Source organism: Solea senegalensis, linkage group LG10 (genome assembly GCF_019176455.1).
Source record: "Solea senegalensis isolate Sse05_10M linkage group LG10, IFAPA_SoseM_1, whole genome shotgun sequence".
Taxonomy (NCBI): domain Eukaryota; kingdom Metazoa; phylum Chordata; class Actinopteri; order Pleuronectiformes; family Soleidae; genus Solea; species Solea senegalensis.
Window position 1 is genome coordinate 19,048,077 of NC_058030.1, and position 16,673 is coordinate 19,064,749.

The 16,673-nt window shown below is 39.0% G+C and overlaps 3 protein-coding genes across 5 annotated transcripts; 2 read left to right on the forward strand and 1 right to left on the reverse strand.

The window, feature by feature from the left end:
• The first annotated feature begins 887 nt into the window (after positions 1–887).
• Positions 888–7,756, forward strand: unc45a (unc-45 myosin chaperone A). Of its 2 annotated transcripts, none has more exons than XM_044037019.1 (19): positions 888–1,045; positions 1,165–1,357; positions 2,491–2,666; positions 2,780–2,869; positions 2,975–3,142; positions 3,462–3,630; positions 3,715–3,885; positions 4,054–4,225; positions 4,305–4,605; positions 4,683–4,777; positions 4,866–5,007; positions 5,391–5,531; positions 5,705–5,832; positions 5,910–5,976; positions 6,071–6,184; positions 6,262–6,377; positions 6,483–6,600; positions 6,687–6,842; positions 7,208–7,756. In XM_044037019.1, the coding sequence occupies exons 1-19, from the start codon at positions 1,022–1,024 to the stop codon at positions 7,493–7,495; spliced, it is 2,829 nt and encodes a 942-aa protein (XP_043892954.1). In that variant the 5' UTR covers positions 888–1,021; the 3' UTR covers positions 7,496–7,756. The 2 variants fall into 2 exon arrangements, with proteins under 2 accessions (XP_043892954.1, XP_043892955.1); XM_044037020.1 differs by having other exon boundaries at positions 1,168–1,357.
• A 455-nt stretch (positions 7,757–8,211) lies between these two features.
• LOC122776346 (RCC1 domain-containing protein 1-like) lies at positions 8,212–12,503 on the forward strand. 2 transcript variants are annotated; one of them, XM_044036830.1, is made up of 8 exons: positions 8,212–8,682; positions 9,622–9,837; positions 9,923–10,088; positions 10,992–11,113; positions 11,193–11,297; positions 11,820–12,002; positions 12,089–12,118; positions 12,215–12,503. In XM_044036830.1, exons 1-8 carry the CDS (start codon positions 8,487–8,489, stop codon positions 12,370–12,372), a joined length of 1,176 nt encoding a protein of 391 aa, XP_043892765.1. In that variant the 5' UTR covers positions 8,212–8,486; the 3' UTR covers positions 12,373–12,503. The 2 variants fall into 2 exon arrangements, with proteins under 2 accessions (XP_043892765.1, XP_043892766.1); XM_044036831.1 differs by having other exon boundaries at positions 8,213–8,682; positions 11,847–12,002.
• A 15-nt stretch (positions 12,504–12,518) lies between these two features.
• LOC122776348 (calcium and integrin-binding protein 1-like) lies at positions 12,519–15,925 on the reverse strand. The gene is made up of 7 exons (XM_044036832.1): positions 15,764–15,925; positions 13,643–13,677; positions 13,450–13,549; positions 13,189–13,342; positions 12,977–13,095; positions 12,816–12,904; positions 12,519–12,734 (listed from the first exon to the last, which is right to left on the reverse strand). The coding sequence occupies exons 1-7, from the start codon at positions 15,812–15,814 to the stop codon at positions 12,713–12,715; spliced, it is 570 nt and encodes a 189-aa protein (XP_043892767.1). The 5' UTR covers positions 15,815–15,925; the 3' UTR covers positions 12,519–12,712.
• Positions 15,926–16,673: the final 748 nt, after the last annotated feature.

Sequence of the window (16,673 nt, forward strand, 5' to 3'; positions counted from 1 at the left end):
CATAATACCTACAGTGGTATAGACAATAAACTATAAACATCAAAATGCACCCACACAGACCAACATTCTTATTTGAGTGTTATAGTATGGTAATAGTATTTACTTTAATTTGCTTGTTTGTTTGTGTTGTTTGTTTTCTTTTGTTTGTCCATTGTGGTACTAGTAATGGACTATTCTATATTATGTTAATACTTATTTTATCATGTTTAACCTAATATCTTCAATTTATGTCTTATTTAGGTTTGTTTGAACACACAACATTGGTGAATAAATGTTTAATACAAAATACAGTTGCATTGCTAGTGTGCAGAAAAAGATATTTGTTGAGTATTCTGTTTTTTCTGGCACCTTACAGTACCTCATCCTGTTATTGTGAGTATGGTGTGTTTTTCTCAAGCTTCTAACCTGCCCAAAAGGTGACAGAAATAAGAGCAACTTGCCATCATGAAATTAATCCAACCTAGCCGTTTGTCACATGTCTGACTTTTAGCAGTAAAATTCAAATACAAAGGAAAATATTTTTGATGACATTTTCTGGGGTTGTAGGTTATGGCCGCAGGGAGAAATTATATTGTGGAAAACAATACTGCTCTAATTTAATTCACTGTATTTGTCAATCTCTTCCGTATAAAAACCCCTTCAAGTGTATATTAGTGAGTTTTTAAAACGCCTCTATGAGTGATGGGGAAACGTGTTTATTTAACAAAACTAAAATGCAAACTAATAAAAGTATCAGTGACTGTATGAACTGAAGTGCAGCACACAGTGAATGAAAATATAACCAAATAAAGCAGAGATGAACACAGATGCGCTGCTGCTCTCTTCCTTTTATGGTCATGGAGGCTGTGAAAGGGGGCGGGGCTGGAATGTAACGTTCTCAACGTGCCTCCACACCCGGAAGCTACTAAAGATGTAACATGTTTCGCTGAAGTTAGCGGTGTTTGAGATTAAGTAGACGAAAATTAAACTATATGTTCCACATTTTTCGGGATAAAGCTGTATTGTGTGTTGCACTACGAAGATGAGCGAAAGTGACAAACAAATGGTAAGGCAACATTCGCTGCTTTTGCCGTATTAGCTTAGCAAATTTCACTCAGGTCCTTTTGCTCAGAACATTTGCTGTTAGTCTGACACCTTGTTGCCCTCTTCTTCTCTTTAACCTAGCAGCCTGCAGCCATGAAGGAAGAGGGCAACTCTCTGTTCAAGGCAGGAGACATGCAGGGAGCTGTCGGCTGTTACACCAGAGCACTGAAGCTGAGTGAAAGCCAAGCAGACAGAGCTATTCTCTACCGCAACCGCTCAGCCTGCTACCTCAAACTGGAGGATTACAGCAAGGCAGAGGCTGATGCCTCCAAAGGTAACTCACATCACTGCAGGCGATATAGACTAGTAGAGCTGAACAGACTTCACTATATTATGTATGGACAATTTGTAAAAGCTCGTTATTTACCCGGTTTTCCATCTACTAGTTAGTGCTCAACAACTTCAACAGCAGTTTATTAAGAAACGGAACATCTGATTTTCCCCTTAAAATGTTTTTGCTGTAAACTTAAACATAAGTTACTACCCTGATTGTTGAGTTGGACAAATTAATATCTGAAAAGAAGTTTATGGAGATTTTAGTAAGTAAACTGAAATGGTTGAACAAGTTGGTATTACAATAATGTAAATGTAAAATGTAAAATATATTTTCTTGAATCACTATTACTGAAATCATGAAGAGTAAAGTGTCAACTATGAGAACAAAATTTGTTCAGCAGTTCCATCTACCCACCTCTTTCCAGGTAGTTACACTGTGACCTGCTAAGGTACAGGTTTGGCAGTAGCCCACCTCAGATTAGCATCCCAAAAGTATTGCTTTTAATATCAGAGAGTACAGAAAGCTAATACCTAACCTAAAGCATGCAATGTGAGAGCTGCACATGTCTGCCAAGCTTTTGGAGGATTATGTTTTTGTAATGGATGGTTGATGTCTACATTAGCACAAATGGCTTATTAATAGAGATGGCTGATACCACTGTTTCGTGTCCAGTAAGCTAAAGATATCCCAACCTTGAGTATCTATCAATATCAGTCCAATATAGGTATAACCAGCTATTTCAAGAACATAATGCTCCGACTGTGTGGCAGTCATTTGCAGCCTTTACTCAGGAACATGTCACATGACGGTGGTGGCAGACATCTCTCTGTATGGTTGCTTGTGTTATATTTAGGCTTTATGGATCACATTAGATTTTACTTAATTCTTTCTTTAATATCCAATCCAATGATTTTGGCTTGTACTGCACTTATATTGTATCAGCTCATCTCTACTTATTAACTGCTTGGTTGCTTAAAAGTGATAAAAAAAGTGTGTATCACAGAGCTCAGTACCTGTGAATAATGAAGGTTGGGGTACTGGTATCGAACACAAACCCATGGATCGAGTCCCTTTAACTACCTGAAGATTTGGATGTACTCAAAGGTTGTCATGTTTATCACCTTTCTCAGCTCTTGATACTGACCCGGGTGATGTCAAAGCCAGGTTCAGGAGAGCTCAGGCTTTCCAGAAACTTGGTCGGTTTGACCAGGCCTTTCTGGATGCTCAGCGGTGTGCTCAGCTGGAGCCCAAAAACAAAGCCTTCCAAGATTTGCTCAGACAGCTAGGAGCCCAGATCCATCAGAAGGTGATATAATGTTTTTAATAAAGTGGATGAAGTGTTATGGAGATTTTGTCTTTGAAAACTGCAGACACTAAAGAAAATGTTTGTAATTAAGCTCTCCTCTCTCAATCCTGTAGTCAGCACAATCAAATTCCACAGATGCCCGTGTGCAGCAGATGTTCTCCCTCCTTTTGGATGCTTCTGCAAAAGAGTCAGATCGACAGAAGGTCCTTATATTTCAGTTCTAATGCTCTGACTTATTTTCATTTATCTTGATTCATCTAAAACATTGTATTGTACCACAATAATATAGTTCAATTAATCCATTTCAGGCTGCTCAGAACCTTGTGGTGTTGGCTCGAGAAGAGGCAGGAGCTGAGCAGATCTTCCGCAATGATGGAGTGAAGCTGATTCAGAAACTTCTCCTGTCAAAGCAGGAGGAGGTGGTCCTTTCTGCGCTGAGGACACTGGTTGGTTTGTGTACAGGGCATCAGTCCAGAGTAAGCACATTCATATTCTCTTTTGATATTCATTGCAGCATCTTTAAAGTCATTTTAATAGGTCGATAAACTATATAAAGACAGATAAATAAGGTGATTTATCCACAATGGTGTTCTTCTTATCTGCCCCCTTTGTTCCTTTAAATATTGCTACATGTCTCTTTCTATTCATGGTTAATCTGCTTTGGCGCAGTTTATAACTACACATTGATGTTTATATCTACAGTGATTTCTGTGAGGGGATTGTACGCTCCGTGTTAATGACACACTTGCTTTATTGGCTATTTTCCAGTGCTAAAATCAATTGTCTTACTTACAGACTATGGCTATAGTGAATGAGTTGGGAATGGAGCAGCTGTGCACAGTAATGGGATCGGGGGCCTCCACTGTGTCTCTGGCTGCCTGCCACCTACTGCAGGTGATGTTTGAGGCTTTAACTGAGGGGATGAAAAGAGAGGTCAGAGGGAAAGATGAAGCCATACTTCCTGGTGAGTTTGCACTCGCATCATGTTCATATTATTTTCGTGTCAGCTGTGGTTTTTGTTGTTATTAATTGTCTGACTTTGACACAGAGCCGTCCAAGGAGCTACGCTCGATGTTGGGGCATCTCTTGGGGATGTTGACAGCATCTAATGTGTCAGGACCAGGCAGAGACAGTGCCATTAACCTCCTGGTCAAACAAGTTCCCCGCAAGTCTTTGAAAAACCCAGACAATTCCCTCACATTGTCAGTAATAGACCAGGGTATGAAACAGACGTGCATGTAATCATACAATTTGTTCACACCTTTGCTTTGATTGAAACAAAATAGCCTCTGCCAAATGTACACATAATGTTTTATTATAGCTGCACTATAGCCACATTTTTCAGCTACTCCAAAGCCTTGACATCCTGTCACCATTTTCTTCATAGGGCTGAAGAAAATCCTGGAGGTGGCTGGGACAGTAGTTGAGCTCTCAGAGGGACTACCTCTTACAGATAACACCCACATGAGCTGCTCTGTTTTGCTTAGCAAACTCTATGATGACCTGAAAAGTGAAAAGGAGCGGGAGAACTTCTACAAACTTTGTGAAGAATATGTTCAGTGAGTTGACCTCTGAAACTTGTATGTCTGAACTCACATATTTACATTCACAGAAAAATTATCCTGTCTTTCTGGGTAGGCAGCACTTCAGTCAATCCGGGCTGAATGCCAAGTTGCGAGCCATCCAGACTGTATCGGCCCTCCTGCAAGGACCTAGTGATGTGGGCAACAGAACTCTGGAAATGTCGGGAATGATGGACGCTGTGATCTCTCTGTGTGCCTCTGAAGATGTAACTCACCAGCAGGTAGCAGTGGAGGCTCTGATCCATGCTGCTGGCAAGGCCAAGAGAGCCTCCTTCATCACAGCTAATGGAGTGGCACTTCTGAAGGACCTGTATAAGAAGAGTGAGAATGACAGGATACGTGTGAGAGCCTTAGTGGTAAGTGCTGAAGACTGGTGAAGAAAAAAAATCTCTGACTGGATATGAAAAGAATACTTCTTTTGCTTATCACTCAGGGTTTGTGCAAACTTGGATCGGCAGGAGGGACAGATTTCAGCATGAAACAGTTTGCAGAGGGATCCACACTAAAGCTTGCCAAGCAGTGCAGGAAGTATGTACAGTATGAATTGACTTTGAACCTGAGCATTGATCAAGGGATTTGTGCTCCTCACTGTTGCATTTATCTCTTCCTCCGTTAGGTGGCTATGTAATGAGTCTCTGCCTCCAACCTCCCGTCGCTGGTCTATAGAAGGCCTTGCCTACCTCACCTTTGATGCTGATGTGAAGGAGGACTTGGTAGAAGACAAGAGTGCTTTGCTGGCCATGTTCGAACTAGCAAAGGTTAGAGTGATGACTGTAGTTAAATAATTTGTTTTTGCGCTTGTCGCATGCACAGTAGAAGGCAGTTACAAATAAAATGGTCAGATGAGTCCATTTGTTTATTTCAAGACAGATGGAGGCAACAGCAAGATTGCACTGTTAAAACAAGACAACTACAAACATGTTGATGTATTACTAAAAACAAAAAGAGGTGCCCACGAAAAGTGTAACAAGTGAATTCTACTACTGCTGTATACACACAAACACTCCCTGCGTCAGGCCTGACAGTGTTGCTTGGCAGAGCCCGTTTTCAGATGAAGAATGCATCATGCAAATGTTATATTCCTGTTCACACAGTCCAAACAGAATAATAACTGACTACCTTGTTTTCTTTGTTTCCACAGTCTGAGGATAAGACAGTGCTCTTTGCGGTGGGCTCCACATTAGTGAATTGCTCCAACAGCTATGAAGTGGAGAAGCCAGATCCTCAGATGGTGGAGTTGGCCAAATATGCAAAGCAGCATGTGCCTGAGGATCACCCTAAGGTACTGCTTACACACCAACATGACACTGTATTTACTGAATGCTACACGGTAGCTCTACCACTCAAACCTTATCTTGTTTCCTTAGATGCTCTTAAAAATCATGCTACATGCATGTTTTCCCCGAGAAGACGGCAAGGTTTATTTGAAACTCTGTTTTTTGCTAATTTTGCCAGGATGCACCATCTTATGTGGAGAAAAGGCTGGTGAAGCTTCTGGAGGCTGGTGTAGTATCTGCACTGGTTTGTATGGTCAAACAGGAAAGTCCAGCCCTCACTGAGGCTTGTAGAGAGTGTATCGCCAGGTAAGAAAAGGACTGTTAGGGTTTTTGCATCCTGTTCTCTTTGTAGATTTTCTCTTGATGCCATTTTCTCATGGCAGGGTGTTCTTGGCTTTGGTGCAACGGCAGGAAGACAGAGGCACTGTGGTGGCGCAGGGTGGAGGAAAGGTAGAGCACCATGATCTATTTGGTTTATCTGAAATACTTTGATTTAGAGGTTTATATAATCCATGTTTACTTTACGTTACGTTTTCCTCCATAGGCTCTGATCCCGCTGGCATCTGACAACACGGATGCAGGGAAAGTCAAAGCAGCACAAGCCCTGGCAAAGATAACCATCACATCCAACCCAGAAATTGCCTTTCCAGGAGAAAGGGTGAGGAGAATCAGTAAACAATCTCTACATTCAAAAACTAAAACGTTTCCATTATTAAACCTTGGATGTTTTTGTAGATCTATGAGGTAGTGCGCCCACTCGTCAGTCTACTAAGTCTTGAATGCACCCTGCTGCAGAACTTTGAAGCACTCATGGCTCTCACCAACTTGGCTGGCATCAGTGATAGACTCAGGTTGGCCACTAAGGGGAAGTCTCTCCCAAGATAACATGTAGCCAGACAACTGAATACGAGTCTTTGGGTTGTGTGCTTGTGTTGATAACGTGTATTGTTTCATAGACAAAAGATCACAAAAGAAAAGGCTCTTCCAAAAATTGAAGGCTACATGTTTGAGGAACATGAACTGGTTCGAGCCTCAGCCACAGAGTGCATGTGTAATTTGGTATTAAACACAGAGGTAAGTCACAAGTTATTAATCGTACCGTCTTTTACACAAAATAAGTGAAAAGTTGAAATAACAAAAAGTGTTTGGTGTGTCCTCAGGTGCAGAAGCTGTACTTGGCCACAGGGAATGATCGCCTGAAGCTGCTCGTGCTCTACAGTGGCGAGGATGATGAGAGGCTGCGAAGAGCTGCAGCAGGAACTCTAGCAATGCTGACCGCTGAGCAGCCAGAGCTCTGTGCCCGCATCCCTGGAACAGTAAGCACACTACTACACAGTTCTTATTTTTACATTTATTTTATGCATATATGTTATTTTAGTCTCTTTGTAATATTTATATTTTTCTTATGTATATTTATACTTTTTTTTTACAAAAGCATCTCTTTTTTACTTTTTACTTTATGCTGGTGTTTTTGAGTGGACAGCAAAGTAAGAATTTCATTGTACAGGGAAACGTGTTTCTTTACTGTGCATATGACAATAAACACTTTGAATCTTGAATCTGAATCTACTACAGCAGCTCACTCTCCTCACACCTAGATCAACACACCAATGATACAAACTACAAAAAAACTCAGTGTTCATTTTGGTTTTCCTTAATTTCTGACATCCTCTGTTTTCAGACAACCCATTGGCTTGAGATTATGCAGGCACTGCTGCTCAGTGAAATATCTGACCTACGCCATCGTGGAGTGGTCATTGTCCAGAACTTGATTCAGGCAGAGAAGAGCCTGGCTGAGACCATCATGGAGAGCGAAGCTCTGGAGATCCTGTCTGTCCTGGCAAAGGGAGGGGAGGACACGGCAAAGCAGGTTTCAAAGATAGCGCAGAGCTGCCTGGACAAGGCAGTGGAGTACGGCATCATCAAAAACAGGGAAGGAAGGGAAAAGGACAAAGGAATGGAACCCTGAATAGAGCACACAGTGTGTCTGTGTTTGAGACAACAACAAAAATGGTGTAAAACTATAAAGAAAGAGTTATTACATATAAAACAAGCAAAGTCACATGGGCCTATTTTATTACACATGAAATATAACTGTATTTTCAAGTTACTATGTGTTCTTTCATGTACATCTAGAAATGTGTTGGATTTCTTTTACATTCTTTGCTACAGATTGTAATTTTTATTGTAATTATTCCATAATTATGGTCAGGTTTTGTTTTGCATTGTTCTCACTACTTAATTGTTTTTTATTATTATGTTTAAAATATAAAGATGAAAACATTTCATTCATTTAAGACACCAAATTTGTGTGTTGTGCAATTGTTTTTTGTCCTCACTACATTCCTCACTACATTCTGTGTTTTTACTGTTTAATAAAACTCCATATCTGGACCATATTGATTATGTAAGTTTATGGATTTTTTTGGCTTCATTACATCTCAAATGTGAGAATATTTTGAAGTGTGAATGTGGGACTTTCTCTAAAACTGTACAGTACAGTAAATACAATGTGCTACACACAACTTTATCAGTCTTGTTCAGAACATATAGAGAACTCTCTTTATACAGTTCCAGTTTTTAATGTTTTTTCCCATTCAAAGATATGGTTTCAAACGTGCACTCAGAGATAGTGCTCTCGGTTTTTTATTTTGAAAACCGGATGTATCAACTTGGTTATTTGGTTCGCAGGCTTTTTTTGTTTTCCGGAAAAGCCTTTGTAAGAAGGACATCAGAATTCAGGCTCAGTTTGTCTGTAGTATCACTTCCAAAAAACAGAATAATTCCTTTAAGTCCTGCATGCCGAGTGAAGTAATTTCAATTTGTTTGCAGCGGCGCGTGCGCAGTAGACCCCGGTGCTTCATCGCATGTGTTAAGTCCTTGCGGACAACTGCACTGCGCGGCTCAGCTGCAGGTCGTATGAGGAAACCAGACTATAAATGGAACATAGATAGTTTCCAATGCGGTGGTTCGGCTTCGGCTTCAACGCGTTTGAACAGATATGTGTTCATGGGGAATTAACGGAAGGAGCAGGGGGCGACGCTAAAGTGAGCAGTCCGACAGAGCTGAGGAGTCGTGTGGAAACAAGTGGCTGCTGTTTGAGGACCACTCACATCAGAGCGAGCTGGAGCAGGAGAGCGTCTCTGCATTTGGATGGTGAGTCTGTTGAAGATGAGTTGTTTTTGCCACACGTCAGTACAATCTGATATCTATTTCTATCGGTTGAGCCTACTTTATTAAATGAACTTACCTAGGTAGCTTATGCTGTTCTGATAGCTACGTTTTGCACTGACTAGCTGGCTTTACAATGTTCTATACGGCTGACGTACTCTGACAGAATAAAATACCTTTAGTTTTATAGCTTTATATGAAACTTTTTAAAATAGTTTTGAAATATATTTCAGTGTCAGCATGAAATGCCTTCGATGACTATTGACCAAATAACTAAAAAAAGGGAGCAATATGTCTTCATATCATAAAACAACACTTTCAATGAAATTAATAAAGGTACATTCTAAAAGGGAACAATTATAAACCAGCAATTATGCAACAGCGCCCCACTGTGACCCTTATTTGGAGGACAAAGTGGTAGAAGATGGATAGATGGACATTTCATCTCACCGTTGTCTGTGTCTGAATGTTGTTTCAGAGGTGCATCCCATGTGTGTCCATCTTCTACAGAAGTTACACTGTACCTTCAAAGTGGAACAACAAAACGTTACTGAAGCCTGTACATCACATACACTTAGTTACCTAATACAATATAATGAGACATCATGAACACATTTCAATGTATAAGTGTACAGTTTATAAATGTGTTTTTACCATTTCAATTATGATCTTGTCAGCATCACGTTGCATGAACCACAGTACTCTTCAATAGATATCAATAGATATCCAGTACACACAGTGAGTGCATAATTCATGTAAACAGAAAAATATTCAAAAAACAACACAGCAAAATAGAATATTTAAAAAAAGTTTTCTCAGTCTTTCTCAATTAACAAAGAAAATACAATTGTATAATACTCTATCATTGTAATAAACCTATACTACCTCTTTAACTAACTCTTGTCTCATCTCACTGTGTGTCAGGTGACGGCTTTGTGTGCCTCGCGGGGTTCGGGGCACTCGCCTCTGCTGAGTCCTGTGGTGTATCTCTGGCAGAGAGTCACAGCTGTAAAGATGCCTTCATCACTGAACACCACCTGACCCTAGTTTTCCCAGACAGGATTGAGACCTGGGACCTCCAGAAGAGAGGGACGGCTCCAAAATGGAGCATGAAGATAGAGGCCCAATCCGAGAGCTCAGGTTATCTGTATATTTCAATATCCTGGGCATCATTAGTCTGTTGGATGATGTATCAGCAGCTCACTAGTACATTTTCTCACACCAGGATCCCCTCAGAGTCTCCCATTGGTCCCTGGGGGTTATATTGCCTCAAAACCACCACTTTACCGCTCCTTATCGCCGCACCTGAAAGCCAAGAGTCTGGCTTTGGGAGCAGAGCATGCCATTCTTCTCTGTGCCACAGGAGCTGTGTACACATGGGGACTGGGCAGGTAGAGCTAATACTCATGCATTTGTATTTTCTGGGAATAGCAGTTGCACCATAAAGCAAGTCTTCATCTGTTTGCACCTTAGTCTTTCAGAGAGAATGGGTGGTAGGAGATTTTGTTTTTGAGTTGCCAAATAGATTTGCAGAACTTTTAGCTCACTTTATATTTAAAATGAGTAATAATATGCACAAAATTAATATTGTGGTTTATTTCTCAAACATATCTATCTCAAAAATATATAATTTACCTATTAAAAACAATAGGTTTTACAGAAGTGTCAGTAAAAAAGTACTTGGCAACGTTATAGTACAAATTTACTCCTCACAGTCGGGTCACAATTAGAGCTCTGTTAAAAGAAAAAATTTGTACAGCACAGTATAAAGTGAGGAACTCCTTGCCGATCTGTGTATCAATTAAGATGATACCGAATCTAGAAAACTGAGGTGCAGGCACTTGATTGTTGAGCATGCGTTTTTGATATCGGACAATCACGTTCGTGAGAGGCTGCAGTCGTGATCGTATTAAAATTCAATCGTGGAATCCACTGTTCAAAAACCTTTCATGGGTGCTTCTTGGTGTTTTATGAAGCGGTCTCACTTAACTTGTGCTGTGTGCTTCTTCCACCTCGTTGGGTCAGTTGTGACCTAATGCGTCAGTGTGTGTGCAGTGCGGGAATGTCACCACAGATACTAAAACAAAACACTTCTATACTGAGAAAAATAGAGTCATGTGTTGAAAGGCTTCATCAGCAATGTGTAAACACATTTGGCAATGGTTTGAATGTGACATTTGTTTATATTTGTAATACCCAGCTGTTAACACAATAGTTTTTAATATTTAAAAAGTTGGCCCCCATTTTAAAAATGTGTTCACCACTGTTTCAGTGCATGTGATTTTATTTCTCAGTCATGGGCAGTTGGGGCACGGAGGCCTCACGCCTGAGGAGGATCCCAAGGCAGTGGAGGCTCTCTGGGGAATGACTATGAGCTGTGTTGCTACAGGAGGATGGCACTCTGTCTGCATTAGTGGTAAATGTTATGTAAAGATGTTTTTAACCTGATTTTCCTCAACTTGAGTGGAAATCAAAATCTTTTTTTGGCCTCACAGATGGTGGTGATCTTTATGTGTGGGGCTGGAATGAGAGCGGTCAGCTCGGACTCCCATCACGAGGTCTGAGGAAAGTACTGCAGCAGCAAAGTAGCCAACAAACAGGTTTGTATGTTTCCTGTATGTAAATCAAACAATTTTTGCACTGTCCGCAACTTTCTATTGACCACAGTGCAGAGTAATTGTCATAAGTTTACAAGTGGTCACTTAAAAGTCCAGTGTGTAAAATGTAGGAGGGTTTAGAATAGGCATTTTTTAAATGTAACCAGTCTGAGCATGTATTTTGCAGTATGCAGTCTCACCGTTAGATGTCACTAATTCTTACACACTTAACTCATAAAACACATAAAAGGCTTATTTCAAGCCTACAAAATCATTACATTTATTTTTTAAGGTGATTATACACCTAAAGAAAACATACATATTCAATATCTGCCAATAAACACTCCAAAATGTTACACACTGGACATCACAAGGCCATCAAGTTTCACTGTATTAGGGTCTCGGTGGTTTAAATGTAAAAGGTGTTAGTGTCTCTATAATTCAAGTATATCATCCACAGTATGCTTGTAGTGGCCTCAAGAGCAATACTTTTAAATTCAAGTATAAGCTCATTTATATTGACAGCATTGAACGCGAGTGCTGTGCCGACAGATGTCGACACATCTCCTGGCAAAGAGCCACAAGAGGGAGAGAAGCATGAAGAGGTATATATATCAATCCAGTCATTCCCTGCTCTGCTCGACGTCACTCCCTCGTGTGAAATCAGCACAGCAAGCTGTGGCTCCCGCCACACAGCTGCTGTGACAAGTAAGGAATCCCTCCTGTTCTTAAACAGTGATGTACTTACAAGTCAGTGTCACTGTCATATGTTTCTTTCTATTCTCTCATTTCAGCCACAGGTGACCTCTACACTTGGGGCTGGGGTAAGTTCAAATTTAAAAGCAGTCTTACCAGCAGCAGCATGAATCAAGTAAAAAAGGCACTTCATTAGTATACTGTATATCATTCCCCTTTTTTAGGTGAATATGGCCAACTTGGACACCAGACTTTAATCAGTTCAGATGAGCCCCAGAGGGTTGAGTTCTTCAGAGGGCAGCAGATGCGTGTTGTTGATGTGGTGTGTGGGACATGGAACACATTTGCTGCTGCCATCAAAGAGGAAGTAGCTAGCTTTTAAAAACAAAATGGAATCCCCCTGATAAGCATGACCAGTGGACTTTGGACTACATAACTGGAGTTGTCAAACACCAAGACATGATTTGTAATACATGCCATGTCTTTGTCTGCATTAAAACAATTAGGAATCCAGCACCTGTTTGTAAATATTCTTTTATTTTTTTCTTCACAGATAATTAAAAAAAATTACTGAAATTTGAAAAATGCTACATAAAAACTGTTATGTGATAAAATCCACAGGTAAATATAATTTATTTACAGTATATTGAAAATAGTTCTAAATGAAAATCGAACACCATAATGAGATAAAGGAGTCATGCATTTCCTCAAGCTTCTCGTCTTCACAGCACAATCTTGAAAGAACTGTGGAGAAATAAATCAAGTTGATGGGAAATCTGTCTAGTTGAAATACTTACAGGGGATGACAGTGAGATTTTTATTCACCTGACAAAGTCTGGTGATCTTGAAATGACATGCTGGAACTCTGAGAGGTTCACCGTTCCATCCTTGTCGATGTCGGACTCTTCGAGAATCTAAAAACCACAAAGAAATCCATGTATCCAAAGTTGTAGCCTTAGAACAAAGAGGAGTTTAATTGGACTCACATTGTTGATGAGCTGTCGCATTTCCTCTGGACCAAGCCTTGTGTCATCAGTCTCCCCGGTCAGACAGTTCACCAGCTTCTCAAGATCACCACAGTCGAGGGTTCCATCATCGTCAAAGTCTTAAAATAATATATAAACATACCAATGCGTATTACACAGAGTGGCAGCCTAATATACATTAATAAATACTACCGCCATAATTTTAATCTCACCAAATATACGGAATGCATAGTGGGATTTGATTTCCAGAGTAGCAGAGTCGCTGAATGCACTTAAAAGATCCAGAAAGTCCTCAAACGTGAGACTTCCATCTTGATGTGCACTTGTGGAAAATACATGGCAGATTCTTTCCCTGAAAGGATTGGACTGCAATGCAAACAAGTACAAAGGTTAGGGTAGTACCTGAGGCACAGACCAATCCATGACATGTTTCACCAGTTTTCCTGTTTACTGTATGTCCAAAACAATTTTACCTTGAGTTCTGGCAGAGAAAGAATCCTCTCCATTGATACTCTGGTGTTTGGAAGGTCTTTCTCTTCTTTGGAGAGCAGTTCAGTGAATCTCTTGTGAGCACTGGGCAAAAAAGAAAGATACAATTTTACTGTGTATTGGAACAAACCGTGTGTGGGGAAAAAAAATCGTTTTTACACCCGAATGAATACTTACAGAAGAATTTCCTGTTTTGTCAAGAACGTCAGTTCCTGTAAAGAAAAGAAACAACTATTAGAATGATAAGAGTTACTGGTTAATTTTAAGTGTGCACTGGAACTCATTAATGAGTTATGATCTCCTATATCAAATGTGTCATTGTCCTTAACATTATAGCCTGCTTTGGTTCCCTCAGCAACATTAATTACAATCTATTGAAGCGGAGCAGGAACCATTTATCAGCTTTAACAACAGTAGAGCAACAACAAAAGGAATTCAGACCTTCACAAACACACTAAACACCCAATACTCCCTTTCTGATAAAATAAGTCACGTCAAGCTTTGTCTCAGCATCCACCAGACCCATGTATACAACTTTTTAGGATTATTAGTTAGTGAAAATCATTGAATAGATGATGCACTGCTGAATAATCACTGAAGATTGTATGCTGTACATTATGTACTGTGTATAGCACAATAAAAACAATAGTTTAGCCACAGTGCTTTACTAAGGCAAATGATTAGATAAGGCAAAATACAACAAAAGATAAGACGAAGTACAAAAAAAACACATAAATACTGATTAAAACGAGATTAAATGCAATCTTCATGAACCTGAATTTAAAAAATCCTTATTGAACTCCTCACATTCATCACAATGATGATTACGTTCATTTCTTATATCGAGGACGATCTTTTTGTAAAAGTCTTAATTAGAGGTGAATCCATGTTAAAATTAATTGAAATTAACTTTCATAAAACAACTTATTTTCACCCTTGAATTCAATTCAACCCAGTACCCAGACACAGTCAAATGTGGAATCATAAATATGTTAAATTACAAAATGAGAAGCTCAGTCAGGAATTATGGAGCGCGTTGGCATTATTTATTACATTATTTATTAGTCAGATACAGTTATCAATGCCCGATCAAGAGAGTTTTTTTGTTTTTAGAACTCGGGATGGGCAGTAATTCAATACATGTCAAAATATGTACTGTACTCAATATCAATATAACAAAGCTTCAATAAAGATCAATATAATGTTTATGCACTGGGCAAATGCACTTTGAGAAACAAAGCCTCATGTTTTGCCTTACATTTTGCCTATGTGTCAAATGTTTCTCTCTTTAACAAGTGTTCAATGTTTTGTTCATATAGAATCTTAAACCACAATCAATCAGGTTGTTCACCTTTCACTCAGTACCCATTCTTAATTATCTGATGTTTTCTCTCAATAAATATCAATATAGACTTATTTGAATCTTTTTATTATGATAACATTTTTGACCATATCACCCAGCCCTAGAGTTGGATGACTGATGGTGGTTTTATCTTGCACAATAACTTAGTACCAGCACCCCTTGATACTATTCTATTCAAGCAAGGTGACACATCTAGTTAGTAATGTATACATTAGTAAGGAACAATCTAAAGAATAGTTTCTGCAAATCCTGTATGAAAAGAGGGATAACGTCCATACAATTGTGAGATTAAACAATACATGGAAGAGACGGTTATAATAACAAACTCAGTTTTTATTAAATAATTATTTCTTATTTTATTGTATTTTTATGTTTTTTGTACATGTTTGTTATTAAAAAAAAGAGAGAGAGACTAAACATATAAGACCTTAACGGTAAGTCAGGATCTAACGTTGAAAAAATGAAACCTCCAGTCAGAGAAGGTCTGTCGCCTGTGGTTTTTAATAAAAAGTGGCCTGACAACAGCAGTTGTGAGGTTTATCTCATTGACCTATGATCAAAAGACGAGGTTCAGTGATGTGTAATAACTTATATGATACTCGTGACCTAATATACTTTCAGCATATAATTCCCTGTCATGGTTTTACCACCTAACATTAGCAACATCACTAGCCTGCACTGAATTAAACAGCGTGCTGACGAGTGGTATTTTACTTAGAGAGTTTAATTTATCTGAAGTTATACAACTAAATGTATCTACATGTGACCGTGACCAGGCTTTAAACGTCACGTTAATAATTTTTATAGGTACTACGTTATCCTCGGTTATTACATGGAAACACACGGAAAGAAAAAACAGCTCTCAACTTTGGCCGCTCGCTTAACGTCCACCAAGATATGACGTCTACTTTAATGACTTTGTTTTGTGTACTTACTTGATATTCTGAGAGCAAATCCTTCCCAAGTTGACTTGCCGTCGTTCCCATGTTGAAATTCTCCACTCGAACATGTACTTTATTGAAGTACTTGTCAACAAGTTGCTCTTGTATCGCCTACTTCCGGCTTCGCGTTAGCGTATTGTCGTTCCTGTGTTTGTCTATACGTCACGGCTTCCATAGTGACGTACTCATAAACAAAAGCCACCGGAACAGCTGACTAAATATTTATTGACGAGGTGACTCATGCTTTTATTTTGCAAAACAAAAAACAGTTTATTATAATGGTACATGATTAATTATGATCATAATGACCTTATTTTTTATTGATTTTAGCACAGTTAATAGCTTTAAGGTTAGTGTTGTTAAACACTTTTTACAAGATCCATTTTAGATTTGAATTCTCATCATGTGTTTTCTACTTTGGGGGCTTTAGTTCCTTTTGATAAACTATTATAGATTTGATTCCTGTTTCACTTATATATAAACATGGGTTTTCTCCTAATATATATGTAATATGAAACAATAACAATGTTTTACAAAGAGAAATAATTTTTGAAAACTAGTTTATCTATCAAATTGCTTTGATGATTCAGCTTTTTAATAAGAAGGGCAAAGTTAAGATACATTAGGCATCAAGGTTTTTGTCAAATGAACCTCAGTAATCGCAATGACATGTCATTGTAGTTTTAAAACTATTCACATGTCATTAAATTATTTTTCTTTTGAAAAAAGTATGGTTCTTTGAGCTGGATATTTGCTTTGTAAGCCGTACATGTAATATGACAAGATTGTATTTTACGATTAAAATCGTATGCGTATTCCATGACAACTTTATATAAAATACAACATGTACAGTTTACATGTAGTTTATACCTGGACTTTCCAAACTTTTAGGGTCAGTTACTTA